At 39.4% G+C, this 22614-nt stretch overlaps 1 protein-coding gene across 11 annotated transcripts in view; it reads right to left on the bottom strand.

The window, feature by feature from the left end:
• Positions 1–22614, bottom strand: part of Nyap2 (neuronal tyrosine-phophorylated phosphoinositide 3-kinase adaptor 2) — a 291185-nt gene that overhangs the window by 79809 nt on the left and 188762 nt on the right. For all 11 annotated transcript variants that reach the window (XM_006496485.4, XM_030254174.1, NM_001356399.1 and 8 more), the window contains one exon: positions 18645–18854. In XM_006496485.4, the coding sequence (XP_006496548.1) occupies positions 18645–18854 (210 nt within the window). The remainder of the gene's footprint in view (positions 1–18644; positions 18855–22614) is intronic.

Raw genomic sequence — 22614 nt, 5'->3', positions numbered from 1 at the left:
ACTCTAGCATGGTCACCACTGGTTTCTGATAAAAACTAATTGAGTATTTATGAAACAACTTATTTTTTAAAGATTTATTCATTTATTTTACGTATATGAGTACAGTGAGGGCATCAGATCTCTTACAGATGGTTGTGAGCCACAATGCAGTTGCTGGGATTTGAACTCAGGACCTTCGGGAGAGCAGTCAGTGCTCTTATCCGCTGAGCCATCTAGCCAGCCAGAGCCTTCAATAGCTCAGTTGGTAGAGCAGAGGACTGTAGCTAATACAATATGAAACAAATTATTTTAAACCATATTTCAAAGGAGGTGAATGTAAAATCTGTTTTATAGTTCATATTTATAAAATTGAAATTTCTCCATTCTTTAAAAGTCTCCAATCTTTCTTTAAAATGAAGTCTTCCCATTGAAGGAGGGAGAGGGTGAGACAGCAAGAGCTAGAGCACTCAGGGGAGAGGGGCAGGGAGGGAGGGAAGGAGGGAAAGTTGATTTGGAGTTTGTAGTTCCTCTCTGGTAACAGTAGATGGCAGTAAAAACAAGCTTCCTGCACTAGTCTCAAAAGCCTTAACACAAGTCAGACTGAGCCTTCTGCTATAGTAAGTAATGTCTTCTATGGATTTTCAAAGAAACAGCAAGAGTGTTCTTTGTGAGTGGTGTTGGTGTAGTGTACCCATGGGCCCTGTCCAAGGATAGCCAAGGGCTGCCAATAGGAGCATTATCATAAAGGGCATCCCCAGAGGGTTGGGGTGGAATCATGTGCCAGCACACTGCCTTCAAGGTTCTTGGGCAGCTCTGATATTTTACTGAGACAAATAAAAAAGAACTACCCTCTGAATCAGCTGATGAACTATCTATGGCTGGTTAATTCTCAAGAGACCCAACTAAGATTAGCTGGAAATACAGGGTTTTTTTGTTTTTTTTGTTTTTGTTTTTTTTCAAGAATGAAATTATGACCAAATTGCAATTTTTTCTGTAGTGTTCAAAGTATCACTGTATTATACAACATCACATTGTATGTGTGTGTGTGTGTGTGTGTTTTAAATTGGAAATCAAGTTTATGCAAAATATATGCATACAAAATAATATGTGTGATGAATTACTTTATCATTCACATTTATAAAACGGAATTACCTCCATTTGTTAATGTTTACTATCAGAGAGAGAAGGAGGGAAGGAGACAGGAAGGAAGACAGGAAGAGGAGGGAGGAAAAGAAGGGAAGGGAGAACAAAGAGGGGGAGAATGTGGTGAGTAGCTGGTTGATATTATAAAACAGATGAGGTAAGACTGGCTTCATGGGCAGGTACTCTCTCATAGGCAAGCACAGAGAGAAGTCAATATCACCCAGTTCTTGGACTTCAGACTGCTCTACTGCAGCTGTAATTAGCACCTTACTTCCCCCCAAAGTTGGAGTATGAATATAATAGCTTAAAGGAAATTACATAAAACTATTAGAAAACAAAGATGTGTGTCCCAGTTTATTAAATGCTGCTTTTACTGTCAGCCCCTGGAAAAGCAAGAATGAGCTCCTAGATGCCATAAGCCACCTTCTCATCACCCCAGGACCTGCGGTTTTTACAGATGTGTGCAGTTCCTACAGATGTGTGGGAAGAGTCAATACTCATCCAAGTATATATCGTTTTCTTGTTTTGTATTTCGGTAAACAACCAACACACATGCATGAGCAGGCTGCTCAAGCTTTCAAGAATTAACATGATATGGTAACACAACACAGTCAGCCACAAGCATCTTTCACTTAGTGACAGAAACAAAGATTGTGTGGACCAAAGAGCAAAGAAAACATTTCTCCTTTGGTTTTATAAGGCATGCCATTTGGGACAGCAGATTTATCTCCATAATTCTGTTGTTCTTGGTCTAGGAGGATGATAAATTATAGGCTCCTCTTGATTACATAAGTCCTGGGTTTAAAAATCTATAAATGGCTTCCTGACATTTTAAGGTAAGAGTCAAATCACAAACACAGGCTATGGGCTGCCTCTCTGACCTCCTTTTAGCCCCTGTACAATGTGATATATCCAATCGTAAGCCGTAGCCCTTCTCGGTCCTCTTGCTTAAATGTAATTCTTCCTAATTAGCCTTGAGAGCTCAGTCTTGGGGTCATCAGAATGTCAGACAACATGCTCCCAAGGAAGTACTGTGGTTAGACTTTATTTCTGCCATTAATAACTCCCCCCCCCTCAGCTTTCCACACATAATGTTGCACTGAATAAGTCATTAAACAAGCACTCCACTGAAATTCAAAAACCTGAAGTCTGTTCTTTGTTTTGAAAATAATACTTGCCAAAGAATCCTGAAAATTACACACTTTTATTTGAGCCTTAGCATTATTTTAAAAACTATTTAATAACTCCTGCCCATGCATGTGTAGATTCTTATGAAGTAGATATGACATGATATCAAATGTAATAAATCAACACACATGTGCACACACACACACAAACATTGTTTCAAGTATATCACACAAAAAATCTACAGAGGTAATCCGGTTTGGTCCTATAATGTGTGCTAAATATCATTTGTAAGGCTTTTAGTTAAAATTTTCTAATTATCTTGAATTTTATGTTCTTTAAAGTATTGTAACTATTTAAATATTTAAAATATTTGTTTAAACATATAAAACCTTATATACAAACAGAAAATGCCTTAGTTTCTATTGTTGTGATAAAATATTTTAACCAAAAGCAACTTGGGAAGAAAGGATTTCTTTCTCTCTTTTTTTAAATTAGATATTTTCTTTATTTACATTTCATATGTTATCCCCTTTCCTAGTTTTCTCTCTGAAAATCCCCTATCCCATCCCCCCCCTCCCCCTGCTCCCCAACTCACCCACTCCCATTCCTAGCCCTGGCATTCCCCTATACTGGGGCATAGAACCATCCCAGGACCAAGGGACTCTCCTCCGATTGATGACTGACTAGGACAAAAAGGATTTATTTCATTTATGGTTCTATAGCATAGTCTATCACTGAGGGAAGGCAGGATAGAAACACAAAGGGCAGGAACCTGGGTGCAGAAACTAAGGCAGAGACCATGAAGGAGTGCTTCTTAACTGGCTTGCTTTCTTATACATTCCAGAACTTCCTGCCAAGAGCTGGCACCTCCCACAATAGGTTAACTCTGAAACATCAATTATCAGTTAAGAAAATCACCACAGGCTTACTGACCCACAAGCCAATCTTGTGGGGTATTTTCTCAGCTGAGGTTCCTTTTTCCAAAATGACTCTAGTCAATGTCAGGTTGACATAAAACAAGGCAGCACAGAAAAATCATGACATTCTTTTGTGTGCACAAATTGAGTTTCATTTGTCTAATTCTTTCTATTACATATGTCATACATAGGCCAAAGCTTAGTGTTTTGTTTTTTTCACTCTGATAACAAAAACTCATTCAGTTTGTAGCTGCAGAAATGGCTCAGTAGTTAAGAGTACTTGATATTCTGTCTTCCAGAGGACTTGAATTTGGTACCCAGAATCTTAACTAGGCAGCTGGTAACCACCTGTAACTTTAAGGGATCTAAAGCACTTTAGCCTCTGCATAGACTTGCAAAAATGTGGTGTATGTGCATGCACACACACACACACACACACACACACACACTACACTTAAAATAAACTATAAGGAGACCATTCAGTTTATACAAGTTAAAAAATAATCATGAGCTATAACCTAAACATCCAAATGACTTGATTAATCAAGAATTTGGTCATCATTTAAAGAAACTTCTCCTTGGCTGTTAGAGCATGTTACCAGTAAGAATAATGTCCTCTTCCTTGCTTGAGCCTCTGGCCTAGTGCTGGAAATGCAATCTCTGTGCCCATCAAGGGAGAGACAAATACTGGAAAAAAGTTTATTGACTGCACAGTGTTAGCTGACTTCTCCCCTCTGTGGCTTCAGGGCATATTTGAACTTGAAAATCTCTCTTCTTTGGATGCTTTCCAAGGCTCAAAAGAAAGCCCCCCAGGATTGGCGGTCTATCACCTGAAGAGCTCACAACTATTGCTCTGTGTCTTTGCTTATTTGCCAGGCAGAACCAACAGAGATATGACCTGCATAGCTCCCCAAAGCCCAGACTTGATCTGTGGAAACACACTTGTGAAATGCTCTCCTCTAGTCATACTATGCTGTCGCCAGTCTTTTTTTTTTTCCATTTTTTATTAGGTATTTAGCTCATTTACATTTCCAATGCTATACCAAAAGTCCCCCATACCCACCCACCCCAACTCCCCTACCCACCCACTCCCCCTTTTTGGCCCTGGCGTTCCCCTGTACTGGGGCATATAAAGTTTGCGTGTCCAATGGGCCTCTCTTTCCAGTGATGGCTGACTAGGCCATCTTTTGATACATATGCAGCTAGAGTCAAGAGCTCCGGGGTACTGGTTAGTTCATAATGTTGTTCCACCTATAGGGTTGCAGATCCCTTTAGCTCCTTGGGTTCTTAGCTAAAACTAGCTATAGTGGATAGACAGGGGAGTGGAGAAGGCCACTAGAGACTCACTTGGGATTCTAGACACTCCTTCCCTCACACCCTTTACCCCCTTGCATCTGTGTGTCATCTTCCCTGAGCTTTACGGTGTCTCCTGAGGTACTGACATATATAACAAGTGGATAATTAACTGAGGAGACTCTAGCTATAAAGCTTTAGGAAGGTCACTCCCACCCCTATATTTAGGTGTAATTTTTCTGTGATGCAGCTATTTTCAGATCATTAATAGTCCAGTCAGTAACCTCTGTCTTATGATTCTGTAGTAGTCCCAATTAATTAATTAGTGAATGGGCTCATTCTTTGTTCTGTCATCTGAGGTAAATAGAAGCTTGTCGACTTACTAACACTTTAATGTCACATACTAACATGTTATACACATCTTTGGCCCATAGTTTTAGCCAGGAATATGTAGGAATAATCTCTTTTGTACTATGTGGAAGCATCACCTGTCAATAAAAAAATTTGATGATCAATAAGCTGAGGCAGGATTAGAGGGTGGTACAGCCTACGGAGAAGGAGGACTCTGGAAATAGTAACGAAGTTTTCCCATCTGGGCTCAGGTCAGGCCAGGTGTGTGAAATTGAGGAAAGGTAAACCAGTCATGTGGCAGACATAGAATAGTATAAACTGAATAATTGAGTTATGAGCTTGTCAGAGAAGAAGCCTAACTTAAGGCCTAGTCACTAATTTTTAAATAATAGCCCCCAAGTCATTATCAGGAACTGGGGCATGGGTGGAAAAGCCCTGCAGTTACAGGAATAACTTTGGTTCTGTGGTTCTAGGCTGGTCAGTTAATCTCTTCTGCTCTTTTCCTTACCATATAACCCAGGCAACAAGAAATGATATCAACATTTCAGGGAAGCCTTCTCTTTCTCATTTGATCTTTCATGAAGGGGGCTCTTTGTACCCCTTCCTCACTGAAAATATAACTCCCAAATACTTGAACTCATGAACAATCTTACATGTGGTCACATGCATATAGTCACATGCATACACAATCACAACATGTCCTATATATTTACACACAGCATTGCACATGTATGTACTCAAATACACATGCACAGGCATACAGAAACCCTTGGAGCTACACACAAAATCATACAAATATGTATACATTCCCACATATCTACACATGCAGCCAAAATACAGTTACACTCGATCACATATGGACAGTCTTACACATATGTATCAAAATTGTGATATCCAATCATAATAAGGCCATGCACAATCACACACTTACACAATCACATTCATGTAGTCATATATATACTTGAACACAAGACAATCATATGTACATGACCACATATCCAAATCACATACACTCACATGTGATCACATACAAATCAAATACATCCAATTAGACAGAATTACACACAAATAATCACACATGTACAGACCTCAACAAATCAAACATACATGAGCACAGCCCCAGACAGAAGTCACTCTCAATCACAAATAAATCACGCATATATTATCACACAAATTTCATACATACACATTTCCAACAACACAGCACGAATCGAACACAACCATACATATAAAGTCTATCTAAAATCTTTTCTAATACTGGCTTCTGATTCTACCTCTAACTGCCTTCTTAGGCTACAGATGAGAGTTCAGATAAGGACACCAATATTCATTTTGTTAACCTCCTTTGCAAGTTCTTTTGTGGTTTGGCTCTTGTCTTAGGTTATGAGAGTAATTATCTTATATTATTTTGTAATTAGCCTTTTGCATTTTATATCCTGCTTATTTCCATTCAAACTCAACTAGGAAACACTCTGACCACTTAAAATGTTTAACACACATTTTTTTGTTTGTTTGTTTTTTGATTATTTTCCAATGCTTTCTGGACAATATCAGGAGAAGCACAAATAATACCATTTCTCTGATTAACACAAATTCTGGCGAAAGAAACTACAGTTTTCCATAGTGGAACCACTAGGGATATAGCTTGCACGACTCTCCTAAGACTCCACATGGGAATTTGGCCATGTGTTTACTACTAGAATTCAAAACGGGAGAGAGAAACTCCAGAGTGAGGCAAAAGTGGGAAGAGCCAAGCAGCAGGAGCAAGCAAATGTTCCCCAAGGAAGCAAGGGAGTTCTCCTGCTGGGACGGGAAGGTTGTGATGGAAGCTGTCTTCCAGTACATGAGCCCACAGCACCGAATGAATGGCAGCCTGGAGGGTTGTAAACACAAAGCCACAGCTGTGTGGGGCTCAAGTGGAGGCAGCAGGAAGCCAGTCTGCAACCCACAGCCAAGTCCCTGTTACAGTGAGCCGTGTGTTCTTGCTACAGAATGAAAGGGGAAGAAGTGGACTCGCTGTTAGGTCTAACGCCATACGTTGAAAAGCAAGATGGTGAGGAAAAGGTCGGGAGAGTAGAATTTTATTTTATGTACGAATGTGTTAATAAGTATGTTCTACTTTGCCATTATTTCCCCATATTGTTACACAGCAAATTAAAGCACTTCATTAGAGAGAAAAACAGTGAATTAAAAAACAAAACAAAACAGAACAGAACAAAACAAAACAAAACAAAAACCCAAGATTTCTTTATCAGTTATCCATGCTCATATCCTCAAACTCTGGGACTCATTCCTCCATTTTGTTTTTAGTTCAGTGAGTCAGCTGGGAAAGTTTTCTCTTTTTTTCTTGACTTTTGTTCATACAGCCAGGTGTGTATGTTTGTGTTGTGTTTGAGTTTGTGTGTGTGTGTTGTGTTTGAGCTTATGTGCATGTGTGTGTGTGTTATGTGTGTTTTGTGTTTGAGCATGTGTGTTATGTTTGAGCTTGTGTGTGTGTTGTGTTTGAGCATGTGTGTATTTGTGTGTATATATTGTGTTCGAGTGTGTGTGCTGTGTTTGAGTTTGTGTGTGTGTGTTTTGTATGTGTTATGTGTGTGATGTGTGTGTTGTGTTTGAGCATGTGTGTGTTTGTGTGTATTATGTTTGAGTGTGTGTGTGTGTGTGTGTGTGTGTGTGTGCGCGCGCGCTCGTGCATGCAGTAACACACACAGGACAACACAGATTCAAGGGATGGGAAACAGACCTCAATTCTTGGTAAGAAGCTATGAAGGCAGATTCTGAAGAATGCAGGGCTAGGTAACAACTCCTGTGGCCCTGTGTGTGCGAAAAGGAAGAGAATGTTCTGTGGAATTTATGATATAACCATACAGTAGCTAACATTAGCTTCTCAGGGTTGTTTTACCCACACTTCTATAAGGGAGTCACGGAATGCAGTTTAGCACCTCAACTTTGTCTGCTCCTGTTTATTGTGCTGGCTCCAAATTTAATAACAATGATTCCAGAAGCCCATGGAATTGCCTTCCCTTTAGCAAGAGAATATCCCCCAGCATCTAAACCCCACATGATATAGGGTAAAGAACAAATATTGTTTTCCTAGTAAAAAAATACAATCCAACAGGGAGTGGATGACTGAGTAGATATCAAGGAGGATATTCATCAAAGAGAATGTGTGTGTGTGTGTGTGTGTGTGTGTGTGTGTTTGTATCCTTATGCGTATTTCCTTGACAACATAGTTTTCCATTCTGCTTATTTTATAGTGCAGAACAGAAATAAGTAGCAGGCAAGTACTTATCATAAATTAAGATTATTTTTCTTAACTTTTAAAAACATTTTTGGATATGTATAAATCCCCCTCCTTCTTTCCCTCTCTGTGAGTGTGAGTGTGTGTGTGTGTGTGTGTGTGTGTGTGTGTGAGAGAGAGAGAGAGAGAGAGAGAGAGAGAGAGAGAGATATTCATGGTTGCAGGAGTGCATTTGCTATGCCACAGATATGGGAGTCAGAGGCAGTTCTGGGAGTCCATTCTCTCTTGCCATCCTTTGAAACCTGAGAATCAAATTCATGTACAAGTTCTTTCACTCCTGAGCTAAATTGATGGTCCAAAAAAGTATTTTGGAGAACTGTGCACAATGCAGTAACAAACTATGAAGCTTGCCTATGCTCAGGTGTCTAAATTCCATCTACAGATGCATACTCAGTTGAATGAAAAATGGCTTTGCATGTGGCCTAGACTTTTCTTGAAACAGACACAGACACACACACACACACACACACACACACACACACACACAAAACCTAGCTTGGAGCATTGTAACTAAAAAATCTCTTGGATTCTATGTGCTTCTCTTTCCAAAGAAAACATTCTGTCTTAATCTTAGGAAGGGAATTCAGAGAGCTCTCAAGTAAAGTTGAAAGGGACTTAAATAGCATCAGTCTATCAGCAACCTCACGTAGGCTTTATGCCAGACATTCCCATGCATTTTTAAAGTCCTTAATGACACAATGAGATTTCTTTTATCTTAGATTTGGAAGAAGGCACAGTGCTATAATTCCTTCAAGTCATTACCAGCAATGTATTATTTTATTAATAGTGTTGCCCTGAATGGATTTCTTCATGGAAAATAGAAAGTTAAACATGTTCATTATCATTTGGCAGGAATTATTGTTCAAAGTGCTGTCATGGTGCTCAGCCCCATGAGTCTAAGGTATGGACCTACCTGCAACTTGTTTACTTGTTTGCAGTTGGGATTCTTCCTGTATACAAAGGGGAGAATCAGGATCATCTTTGAGTTCATCAGAAGAGTTTGCTGTTTTTTCCATCATTACCAGGGGTGGCAAACATCTCATCATATTCAAGATGTCTTCTTTATAAATTAGTGGATTCATTGTGACCCCATTCTGCAATCTCGGCTTTCTATTACAGATTATAATCAACACCTCCTTCCTCTATCTCCAGGCTTTTTTGGGGGGGGGGGAGGGCTCTCAGATATCTGTGCAGTTTTCCTCATATCTAAGAAGGTGATGGGGATGAGAACGGCTGGGGCACACACCCTGTGAGCCATGTGGCTTCGGTGTGCAGTCTGCTGCTGCTGGGTTGCTCCATCTCCCAGAGGACAGCACATTGCTCCTGCCTGGCTGCTCCTCTCTTGCTGCCTTTTGTCTTTCTTTTGTCCCAGTTTTTTGAAAATCCAAATTCTGGTCAGTGAAGACCCATCTCAATTTCTTGTAGGAAATGTTTCTGTTTGCTTTGGTGGGAAGACCTCTGTAATGTCCAAAAATTCACATGGATGTATTTATTTATCTAAAATTCACTGTGCTTTAGCAGGCAGATTTTCCTCAATCAATCCTTTCCCTTAATTATTTTTCTTATTAATTTATTTGGTTGTGAGACTAGCTTTTAACATCGGAGAGATCTTTACAGCCATCGTCTTTAATACTGAAAATCTCTTGCATTAGATATTATTATCATCATCCATCTTTTATAAACAAATCTTAGGAAGATGGAGTCTGTCCAGTGTTATCACCAATGTAAAACAGAATCAAGTCTTAAATCCTCACTTGTTGGCTTCTCAACTTCTGTGAGCAACTACTGTATTGAGTACATGTGTATTTTGAATTAACATACATTCATCCTACAAGTGTGGCTTATGAAAAATAGCACATTCTCCTTCCATAAAACAAAATTAGATCTCTGGCTAGTTTTTATTTCGTTGAATTTGGGACTCCTTTTGGATACCAAGGGCAGAATTGTATGTGGTGTTAGAACATACATCATCCTGGCCATGAGTTCTAAAACAAGCATACCTTTCCAGCAGAGGAGAATATATAGTTTTGCCTCTTTAATTTCTAGTCCACTCTGCTTACCACAGCAGAGTCTGTTATCCACCACAAACAGCCACTTGAAGCACAGAACTCCATATTCAGGAGGTTGGGAGAATAATAATGTATAATGTTTAGCCTCAATGAAATCTGCAGGCAAATGTTTCCCCACCCATTCTCCCTGTTCATTCAGAGGTCTTGGCACTTTGATAAGGTTCTGTGAAAAACTAGACTGTTGGTGTTCATTATTCATGAAAATCCAGACCTGATCTTCTATTACATTTTCTCTCCGTCTGACCATGTAGGGCAGTGGTTCTCAACCTTCCTAATGCTATGACCATTTAACATAGTTCTTCATGTTGTGGTAAACTCCAACCATAAATTTTTTATTGCAACTACATAAATGTAATTTTCCTACTGTTATGAATTGTAAATATTTGTGTTTTTAATGGTATTAGGTGATCCCTGTGAAACAGTCCTTTGACACTCGAGGGGTCACAACCCTCGGGATGAGAGCCAGTGCCCTCTCTTATCCCTATTTTTCTTCTTTTTTTTTTTTCTCTAAAAAAAATTTTTTTTAGATTACTTTATTTTCTTTTTTTTCCATTTTTATTAGGTATTTAGCTCATTTACATTTCCAATGCTATACCAAAAGTCCCCCATACCCACCCACCCCCACTCCCCTACCCACCCACTCCCCTTTTTTGGCCCTGGCGTTCCCCTGTACTGGGGCATATAAAGTTTGCGTGTCCAATGGGCCTCTCTTTCCAGTGATGGCCGCCTAGGCCATCTTTTGATACATATGCAGCTAGAGTCAAGAGCTCCGGGATACTGGTTAGTTCATAATGTTCTTCCACCTATAGGGTTGCAGATCCCTTTAGCTTCTTGGGTACTTTCCTATTACACGTTTTCTAAATCACTGTGGTTTCAGGAAAATCCAGACTCAGAGGCCCTTCTGGTTTCTTGGGAACATTTTATGCTGTATGGTTAGAACCCATGACTCTACCTAGCAGTCATGCTTGATATTATCAACTGGAAACAACATACTGACAACCCCCTGGTCATATGCAGCTGGAAGGAGGGAGTCATCCAACTCAATACTTTCAGACAACTGAGTGATGTTTAAAACTCAGAAGCTTTTCCACAATCACAACTGAATCTGGGAATTCCGGATGCTCAGCAGCAGAGGCTGGGTAGCTTCTGGCTTCTTGACATGATATATGAGTTCTATCATGCCCATCTCTGATTCCTGGAGTCCATCAACTTGCAATGACTCTTTCCTCTCACTGAGAAGGATATTTCTATTTCTGTGCATCTAAGCAATGTGGAAATACATAGGACGGACTAAAGGGTGTCATACTTCAAGAAAAATGATAAAAATAAGTTTTGCAAGAGTACTACATATGTTTGTTGCATGCTTCAAGTGTGAGAAAAATAATTTCTGCTTTAGTAGAAGAAACCACTCCTGCTGCAGTTGCTAATATGCCTGTCTCTCCTGCAAGCATCTTAGCTACCATGCCATCCCAGACTCATCCTATCACAGACCCATCTCATCACTGGCATACCCCATCAGAGACACATTTCATCGCTGACATACCCCATCACTAGTTCCTTCCATCCCCAACCCATTGCAGGTCCATTCCATTCATGATCCACCCCATCAGTGACCCACCTAATCTATGACTCATCCCTCACTGACTTCCTATGAGCAAAATCTCTGAAAGGTGAGGACAGAGAGGCTGGGGTGTTTTTAAAGGCCACTTATATGCTGATAACTCTCTCTCTCTCTCTTTCTGTGTGTGTGTGTGTGTGTGTGTGTGTGTGTGTGTGTGTGTGTGTGTGTGTGTGTTTGTGAATAAGAGAGAGAGAGAAAGACAGACAGACAAGGAGACAGAGACAGACAGACACAGAGAAGCACACAGACAGAGAAAGGCAAAGAGAGACAGACAGACAGAGACACAAGCAGAGAGAGAGAGAGAGAGAGAGAGAGAGTGAGTGAGAGAGACAGAGACAGAGAAACATTTTGCTTCCAACTCAAGCCTTTCTGTTTTTACTTCTAAAATTGCTTCAGTCAGGCCAGGCTTGACAGCACTAAGCCAGAAGCATGCCCAGGTTCAGTTCATATGTGTCCTATGTGCAAAACTGTCCTTTATTCAGTTGGTGCTAACAATGGCTCTTGGGAAGACTTCAGATCTCTGTGTGTCCTATTCACCCCATCAAATTTTTTGAAGTCTGCATCCTTTTATGTTCTTAGGATGACCTTTAGATGTAAATAGTAGCTAATCATAAAAATAATACATTCGATTAAGTCAAATTAATGTATTATCAACAATTCTGTGTCATAAAGGAACAGAATAAGATCCTGGAGAGCTGAGATCGTAGCATAAAACCTGTTGTTTCTAAGTGTGGATATGTGTGTATCCACAGAAATGGCATTAGATACAAGCTAGGAAAACTGAGAGTAACTGATAGGGTCTGAGATTGTGTTAATACCATATTTATTCACATACCTTCACCCACATTGCCCCATTACTTTCATGAGTATGTGGTTCCCAGTTCTCCACTACTTTCAGAAATCACCCTCTAGGGATTTTTCTGACTTACTAAACAAAAGTAGTTTAATAAACTACTGCAGCAACCAGTGGCAGTGTTAATTAGAATTGGGATCTCCTGACATGTTTTCTTTACTTCAGCAATTCCTCCATTCCTCAATAGGGCTGTTAAGAAGAGCCATTCCAAGGAGCTAAACTACTTTGGGTAAAGCAATAGTTTATGCGAATGTGTGTATGTGCAAGCACCTATGCTGGTAGGTAGGTGTATGTGTGTGTGTTTGTGTACCTGTTAGGGGCATTTCAGATCACCAGAAAAAGGAAACTGATGTGTTATGGAGACGTGAGTGCTTACAGCATTCTTCCTTTTCTATGTGAGGTATGGTTTCAGTAACAACTAGGAAGGAAGAGGGTTCTGGATTACTCTGCTAGCAATTCTAGTAAAGCATTAGTGGTCCAATGACTTAGTAAATTAAAGAATGAAATAATGAAGTGTGCAGAAGGAGAGACAGTTAAAATCGGCTCATTTTCTTCTCTTCCATAGCTGCAAGTCCAGAATGTTCTCTTCTTGCCAATACTTTCTCATTACAAACCTAGGCCACTGTTGTGGGAGGATACTTCAGGTGATAGCTAGCTTGCTTGAAACACCAAAGGTGATAAGGCATAAGGAAAACTTTTTCCTCCTTTCCATTTTACCCAACCCCTCCCAAGAGAGAGAGAGAGAGAGAGAGAGAGAGAGAGAGAGAGAGAGAGAGAGAGAGAGAGAGAGAGAGAGGACATTAAAGCACTTGAGTATTAGTAACAGTTGTTTTTTTGTGACATTACATTTGGAAACATTTAAAAAGCAATAACCTAGAAAATTCAGTTTGACATGGATTCCAAGGTAGGTTGGGATGTAATTATTATGAGAACCAGTAAGGAGATCTCAGAGATATGAATAAGGCAAACAGGGGATTTTGCAAAGTGAAACCAAAATTCTAAAAGGGCTATGCATCTACAGAAAGGGAGGAAGCAATGGGCTGAAAATGTCTGAGATTTTTCAAGGAAAATGGAAAGGGTAATTCAGCTACACATTGGGAAGCCAGGGCTGGAGGGGAACTGGAGATTGGTACAAGTACTGGTCTTTCCTTCCCAAGGCATGAGAATGACCCAGTGTGCAGAAGGCACTGAGACTCAGGACCAAACGAGAACACATGGGGAGAACAGAGCTTCAGATCCTGTTTGGGACTCAAGAAGGAGAAGACATTAGAAGACAGGGAATGCTGCTCTGTGGAGAAAGTACAGGACCAAAGAGAGAGAGAGAGCAACCGGGGCAGGGTGGAGAGAGGTGTTATAGATGGATACAGAAATGTAGTCAGTGTCATTAAACATGGAAGGAAAATAGAAGTAAGAGTCACTGCACACATGTATGTAAATGTATGTGTGCAGTACATGTATGGGCATTTGGGTGCTCAAAGGTAGTAAAAGCCAATGTCCACCAGGAATGTACTTTATACAGGTGTGGTAGCTATTCACAATTTTCAACTTAATAAGATCTGGATTCACCTTGGAGACAAGATTCTGGGCATAATTGTGGGTAATTGTCTTCTTTGGGTTAAGTGAGGTGGGAAGATCCCTTCATGCTGGGTAGGACCAATACCTAGGATAGGATACAACACTGTATATAAGGGAGAAAGTGAGTACAATATCCATCATTCTCTGTTTCTTGATGGTGAACACAATGTGATCCAGCCTTCTAGACAGTGGCTTCTCCTCCTACTCCTCTGAACTGTTAGCCCCAAATAAATCTGTTACCTCTTAAGTTGTTTTCATTAGAGTATTTTATCCCAGCAGACAAAATCAACATACCTTTTGTTGGTACGTTGATGAGGGTCACTGCACACATGTATGCAAATATATATGTGTGGTACATGTATGGGCATATTGTTCTCTGAAATTTACAAGCAATTGTCATCCCATATTTTGTATTCATTGTTAACTATACTCCTCAGAAACTATTTCCTGGAAAACAGTATATTTGACTTATTAGTATTTATGTAAATGAATAAGCAATATGGTGAATGGAAGAAATACAATCTGAAATAATTTGAATTTCTGAGTAGCTTCCATAGATCTAGGGTATTGTCCGAATCAGACTGTGCTACCTGCTGTAAAGCATCTTTAGGTCGTTTCTTTCCAAGGGTCCCACAAGAAAGGGTAAACCAAAAGAATGGCAGTGCGTTGTGCTTCTCCTTTCTAGTGAATTTCCAAACTCCCACCAAATGACTGTAGAGACAGCAATTGCCTTCTTGGATTACAAAGGTCTTTGGAGTCTTTAGGCTTAGAATGTCAAAAACCAAAATAGATGCTTCAGGAGCCTGAGATAGGAGAACATAGAAACTCGGAACACAATTTCCTTTAAGTCTGCACTTGTTAGAAAGGCAGGCCGAAGTGCTCAAGAGCATGAGGCATATGTTTACCAGTTTCTGGGCAACTTACTGTTTACTGAGAGTCTGGTCATTGACTAAAAAATTCTGTCATTTCCATTCACAGTCTAGGTTGTTTAAAGTTCTAAATTATGGACTCCCTGGATCCTATTTCACTCCCTTCTCTTTCATGGCTTCCCTCTTTCTTGTAAATGGCTCATCTAGTCTATGATTGCAACCATTCCTAAATTCTCTAGTGCAGGACTGAAGTTCTGCTGAATCTCATTAACTCCACCTCTGAAATTCGAACTCTCTGCTGGCCCCTTGCTTAGATATTAAGAAGTGTTTCATATGCTCCAGTACAGGGGAATCCCAGAGCCAGGAAGCAGGAGTGGGTGGGTTGGGGATCAGGCGGGGGGAGGGTATAGGGGGCTTTGGGGATAGTATTTGAAATGTAAATGAAGAAAATATCTAATAAAAAAGAAAGAAAAAAGAGGTGTTTCCAAATTAACCTGCAGAATTCAAGCTCCAACTTCCTCAATGATTCCTTGCTCCCTCCATATCTCACACACACTCTCTGTCACAGAAAATGCTCCTCCTGCCACTCAAACTTAAAGTCATCATTGGATGCTCCACCATATAAGACAAACCACATTGTTTATTTAGAAATCAAACCATGGTGTGGTAATTAAGTGCCTATGGTTACACAAGTTCATTATCTCTACAAGGGGTAAGCTTTCTTCTTTACTGAGGGAAGCAAGGGTCTTGCTCTCTCAGGGAAGGCCCTTTCCATTTCAGTCACCAGTTGGTCTCACAGTGATCTTTCTCAGTTCTGAGCACTTGAATGGAAATGAGAAGACTGCTGTGGCATACTGCCTCAAATGTTGGTTTTCAGCCCAGGACTGTGAAAAAAAAATCTTTAAATAAAGCAATACAGAACCATGAACAGGATAGACAGCTCCAAGGACATGATGGCATTCCAGGAACAGCTGGAGGAAACCTGTAGTTACACACCTGCAGACTCAGTGCCAAAGTAATGTCCACAACATGGTAGACTCTTGACTTGTACTGTATGGTAGAAGTGTACCCAATTAATCCATGAGGTCCTTTAGAAGCTCATCTACATTAGTAGATTGCCACTAAATTGTCTGCTTTTTTTTTTTTTTTAACACTAAACATTTTTTTTTCACCCTGTTGATTTTCAGGTTTCACCAGCAAGTATCTCATTTGCCTTCTTCTCATCCTGGTGAGCCTCTAGAAATCACTCTCATATAAACCAAAACACCCGATTAACCCTTCCAAAGCCAAAGTCTCCCAGGAAACATTAACTGATTTCTACTTCACATCTTAATTTTTATATCAACTGAGCTAAGGGATATTCAAATAACTGGCAAAGCATTACTTCTACGTGTATCTGTAAGGGAGTGTTTTCTGCAAGGGATGGATATTTGAGTCAACAGAAAATCATCCTCACCAGTGTGAGCAAGCGCCATGTATCCAGTGAAGGTCTAGAAAGAGAAGGACATATCCTATCTCTCTTCTTGAGCTGGGATAATTTATTTTCTCCCACCCTTGGACATTAACAATGTAATTTTTGAAACCTTTAAACTCAGACTGTGGTTTGTACCACTGACATTATTTGACCTGCACTATGCCATGGGCTTTCCTGGAACATTTGCTTACAAGGAACTAATCTGGATCTTCTAACCTTTCATGGTGAAGTGAAGAGATCTCTCATAATAAATCTCTTTCTATATAAGCATAACTATTTGTTCTGTTTCTTTGGAACACAGCCACTAAAATAAATTAGTTGCATTACATTACGATGATCTACTTGTATATCACTAGATTTTTAATAACCAATGTAAGAATATTTGATTGGTCATTTTGATCCCTGGCCCTAAGACATTGGCTAATGGATCACAGATTTTCATATAAGATTTTCGGTTTTTATAAAATATGTCTGGGTTCCAAATATATCATTCACATATATTAGGTACAAATTATACAATTTTAGATGTCTATAAGATACTGATAAGCTCCAAATTAGCCATTAGCCATAGTTGTCTACTCTTCTTATTTATATATTTTGTGTTTGAACTACTGTACAAGATAGTCATAATTTTTTTTTTTTTGACAGCATGCACAGGTAGTTCTAATTTTATTATTACAAACATCTTAAAAACAAATTTGGGAGGAAAAGGTTTATCTATCTCACAATACCAGGTTAGTAGGAACTTGAAGCAGCTATTGACACAGTTAAAATGAGTGTATGTGTGCTGACTGCTCAGCTCACTTGATCTACTCATACCCTGCTCAGGCCCCACGCTAAGGAACGGTGCTACTCAGTGGGCTGAGTCTTCTCATATCAACTAACAGAGTCAGGACAATCTCCCACAAGCATGACCACAAGCTAACTTGGTGTAGATAGTCCCTTCGAGACACCCTTTCAGGATGATTCTAGAGTGTGTCATGTGGACAAGTAAGACTAACCATCATGCATACCCATGGCCATTTTTCCTTTAACATAAATATCATTTAAAATTTCTGCTAAATGTATAGAGCTTTTCTTCTGTCAGTTTTTAGTTTGTGCTTTAAGGTGAGTTCTTCACAGTGTGTATGGGATAGCTCTACCATCAAGATTTACATAGTATTCTAAATCTGAGAAGCTATGGCTGGGTTTTTTTTTCCCAGAAATATCCCTCTCCAAGTACAAAGAGCATCAGCCTTCCTATATTTTAACTCCCCTTTGTTAGAGAGTAGATAGGTTAAATGCGTGTAAATTCCTTTCCTAGATGAGTATCAGAGTGGAAAACGACATGAAAGGATTGGTCTTTTCTTCACGGTCTTATCACTCTTTGGATAGCAGAAACCTAAAGTTTCTTGGTTACTCACTGTTTATTTTAATTGACAGCTCTCTGTGAGTCCAACATGTAGATGAATCAGATCAAAGCAAACATATGCTGCTTTAAAACTTTTTATGTTTAATAATACTTATCTGTTAAATATGCAGGATTACATTGCGTATTTCAATCTCAAGATGTGAATTTGAAAGGTACATTAGCATTTTCCCTTTGGTTTGGATTTGAGAACTTCATACATGCCATATGACCAGTGACTGTGTGAATGAAACCAGCTTCTCCCTCTAATGCGTTCAGATCATTATTGATATATTTCTATCCTCCGCTTTACTTCTTTTTGAATTATTCAAGTCGCCTTGTTTTTTTTAAGAAAAAGGACCACCACCCCTAAATTGTGCGATTTTCATAAATTGCAGTGGCTTGAGTTAAGGCCTGTAGTCATTTTTGAAGACATTTGGTACAAAGTCTTTCCTAACTGTAGACTGCTGCACAGCAAAGCTTCAAGAAGCATCGTTTCCCTTGCCATCGCTATGAATAGTGGTACCGTGGCATTCTTCATGTGTCTACTCCTTAATGTGTGTGTCTGGGGTGCCAGTCTGGGTGGAAGTAGACTGAGCTGAGGTGATGGTTTCCTAAGTGATATCTGCATATGAGCAGCTTCTAGACTTTTCGAGCCATTTGGAAGGACAGGGTCGTGCTTACCTGAGCTGTGGTTTCCTGCCAACAGTGTGGGGCTCACAGAGCATCTGCCCATTCTGCTGGTGACCACAGGTGGACCCGGGGTTCCATCCCATTCTTGAGCTTTCACTGGCTCTCTAGAGGAAGACGATCCATAATGACCTCTCTCTTTGCTGTCCAACTTTGGTAACGGCTCCGTGCTGTGGCTTCGAACTTTCAGCTCCTCTGTGGATTCTGTGGATTAACAAAATTACTTGTGATTCAAGAAGTGGATGCGCAGTCAGAAATAATTTTTAGAAATGATTGAATGTCTTTCTAAAGGTCTTGTAAGACACTGTTGAAAACAGGATTGTATTGGAGACTCTGGTGTTTAAAATATAACAGAGGAATAAGTCTCTTGGGGGATTCTCTTTCTCTCAAAGATGTGGGTGCTTTAGTACCACCAGTAAGAAAACAGTTTTCTCTTTTGATACAGAATCAAAAGTTTGGCTCTTCTTTATTAAGTACCCCTTGCTTTCATCTTTAAGGGATTCTCTTAAGGAGCATGCTATATTCTTTCCTAATTTATATTCACTTGCCCTTCCTTCACTTTACTGTGGCACTAATTCAATTCAACCACTCTCTAGGACAGCTTTTCCTAAGAAAGTATAGTAAATTTTATTAGCTGTAGTATTTACTACAATTCTTAATGACCAGCAAATCTTCTACCACTGGTTTTTATGTATTCAATTCTTTTCTCACACAGATCCTTCCTTTTCTTGCATAACATTCTACATCAACCGCCCCCCCCCCCTTACTGTGTCATATGCAATTTTCTTCTTCAATACATTCTTTATTCACTGGTCTGCCCTAAGTCACTAGCTGAGAAACTGCTGTCATTCACTGTAGATTATTTGTATGATCTTTATCCTTGTGGTTTCAACAACAACAAAGTCATTTGATTCTTAATGATTTTCTAAACTCTTCATCAAAAGACAAGCTGCTTTTTCTCCTTGGTTTTAGATTCATTATCCAATGGATGCCTCATAGATACACAAATTTAACATTCTAGGTAGTGTAAGGATATGTTCACTCATCTAATGGCTTTTCCTGTCTATCCATTCATCTACGCTAAGAAATTACCTCTTCTGGTCTTTAACTGCCAGATCTCAAATCTAAACCTATCAGTCAAAAGAAATCTACTGACTGTTTCTTAGTCTTTTTCCCCCCATCTCTACTTGGTATCAAGTCTACTTCAACAACCCTAATTCAAGCTGTGATTATGTCTCTTAATTCATCACAATCAGCTTCCTTGACTTTGCCTGCCACACCCCAAGGTACAAGACACACCATCCATTTATAATGCAAATGTGATCATAATGTACTCCTGACAGAAATACTTTGAGGAGTCTCCTGCTCATGAACCAATAAATGAGTTCCTTTAAGAGTCTCTGACACATTGACCTCTCCTTTCTCTCTAAGATGATACCCTGATAATCATTGCACTCAAGGAACAATGTCAATATGGCCATAGCCTCTGTCACCGTCCTCTACTCCTGCTGCCTTCCACAATGTCAACCTCTGCTGCTCTGACAAACTTTAAATGTTGTCTTTGCTCTAGCTGAGCAAATGAACTCACACACAGTCACTTAATCTCAATGGCTTCTGAAGCTTCCGCACTCTATTGGCCATGCCTTCTGGTCATCTGTATATTAGCATAATCTTATTTTTCCACATGTCTAATTTCCCCACAAACCCCAAAGTTTTGAAAGCCACATGCTTGGCTCTTTGCTGTTGCTGTTGTTTCGTTTTTGTTTGGTTTGGTTTGGTTTTGTGTTCTTAGAACTGGTGCCTGTAGCAGTAAGCATCCTGTTTATTAATTACTTTACTTAATTTACAAAGCAGGTTTTTCAGCTCTTCAAACATCTTTCTACTATGTATAGGCAACACAATATTTCTAGTAAAACCAGAGAATCAAATGACAATGAATATACTAAAGTGACATGAGCTTGGTAGTGTTTTTTAAAAATCTGATCACTGATGAGGATGATGGTGATAATCAATAAAATTTATCAAATTAGAAGTTTAATTCACATAAATATTTTTGAAAAACAATAATATTTTTAAAATGTGTTTTTGTCTTCTTGGCTTTCAATTTAACCTCAAATATTCAACAGCTTTCAACAGTGTTGATCACTACTCTCCTGTTTGGTTCCTCATTATCTTGCTGTATGAGGGGAATGTACAGGCTTCTATGTATTGAGCAGCAGTGGTCAGGGTTCTTAGGGCCTCACAGGGCTCCAGTTGGCAGTATGAGCAAGCAGTAATTATAGACAAAAAAGGGAAATGGTGGACAGAAATAGCAAGCACTGCTATAAGGCTTGATTTGGACATGCTGTGGTAGCTGCAGCCTGTGATTGGCTGAAATGATGGGTCAATACTCTGCTATTTGCACAAGGGGATGCTCTTAAGTAGGGGTGCAATTGCTTACACGCAAGCTAGATGATAGGGAAGCACCTGTGGGCCAGATTTAATTTCACATTTTTTTTGCTGCTCTGCTCTCCCATTCCTCTGCCTGCTGTGCCTGTCTGCTAAATGATAGCCCTGAATAAACAGCCTCTTTGTTCTCATCTGTCTGGTCTTCTTTTATTTTCACACTGCTCTGGCCCCTTCCAGTTCCAAGAAGTGACACGGCTATATAATTATAAGAATTGCATTGTATGATAGGAACAAACCAGAATGGTAGTCCAAACTAACAGCAAGAGAGGCCATGTCTCTAAAGACACCTGTTATAAAGTTAGATTACGGCTACACTGCACTCAAATGTAAGAAAGTCAAAATATTTTAATGATAACATATTTAATCATAATCATTAGAACAAGGCCATTTAACCAACATTTGCTATTCAGTGCTCTGAGACAAATGGAATTAAATTAGCACCAGACAAGATCAACATAATCATTCTCTAGTTTATTAACAGTCTCAAACAAACTGTAACTCTGCCTTTGGAATGGCCTCAAATCCAAGGGCCCTTCTCTTTCACCTGAGTGTCTCTTCCACAGAGTAATCCAACCTGTGCTGGAATGTGCATATGAAATAAGAGTCCCTTCCTTCCCTCTGTCCCTTCCTTCCTGTCTCTCTCTTTTTCCCTTTCTTCTGCCAACTTCTCTCTAATAACTTATCACATATACAAGAGCCCCTAGAGTTGGAACTTGCCCAAATATAAATAAGTGGATAAAGAGCACAAATTTAAAGCTGCACCCAATACCGAAGCTTCAGACATTTTAAATATGAAAGGAGAAGATTTGTGTGAAGGCATCTCCTACAAAGTCAGCCTCTTTGTTCTTATTCAAATTACTCTACTGCAGATCCTCAGTGGAGTGTCATTTAGTCCCCAAGCCTCAACTATTTAATAGCCCAATACAGCTTCAGAAACAAAGAGGAACATTATTTTTCTTCTTTGTGTCTTTCTCTGTTTGTAAGTGCCAAGGGTTCTTTTCAGTGAATGTTGGCAGGTGAATTTAGAGAAACAAAATGATTGAAGACTTTGTGATGTTCAGGATTAAATGTGTGTACCTTCATGCATACCTCTCAATTAGAAGGCAGAGACAATTTATCAAGTAAGAAAATCATAAGTGTATTCTTGAACCTTTATTTTGTAATAATTCTGTTTCCCGTGTACATATTGAACTGCTTTCAAAAACCAAGTAAGTTTTCTTGGTAAAATATAGAACTCCTCAAAATTACTGTCAAAAAGAGACACGTGGGAAGTGGACCACTAAACTTATTGGACTAAGACAATTGCAGTAAGAACTATGCAGTTAAGAAATATTGCAGGCTCAAAGAAATCTATTCAGGAAGTAAGGACAACTACTCATATCCAAATATTTTAATGTTGTTTGAAACCAGTATTGAATCTAGTAACATAAACTATCCATAAGATCCTTCTTATACCCTATATGGAAACTCTCTACAGATTCTGTGTTCTGCACACATATTCATCCAAGAAACGACT

Source organism: Mus musculus, chromosome 1, assembly GCF_000001635.26.
Source record: "Mus musculus strain C57BL/6J chromosome 1, GRCm38.p6 C57BL/6J".
Lineage (NCBI taxonomy): Eukaryota > Metazoa > Chordata > Mammalia > Rodentia > Muridae > Mus > Mus musculus.
This window is presented reverse-complemented; position numbering and strand designations above follow the sequence as displayed.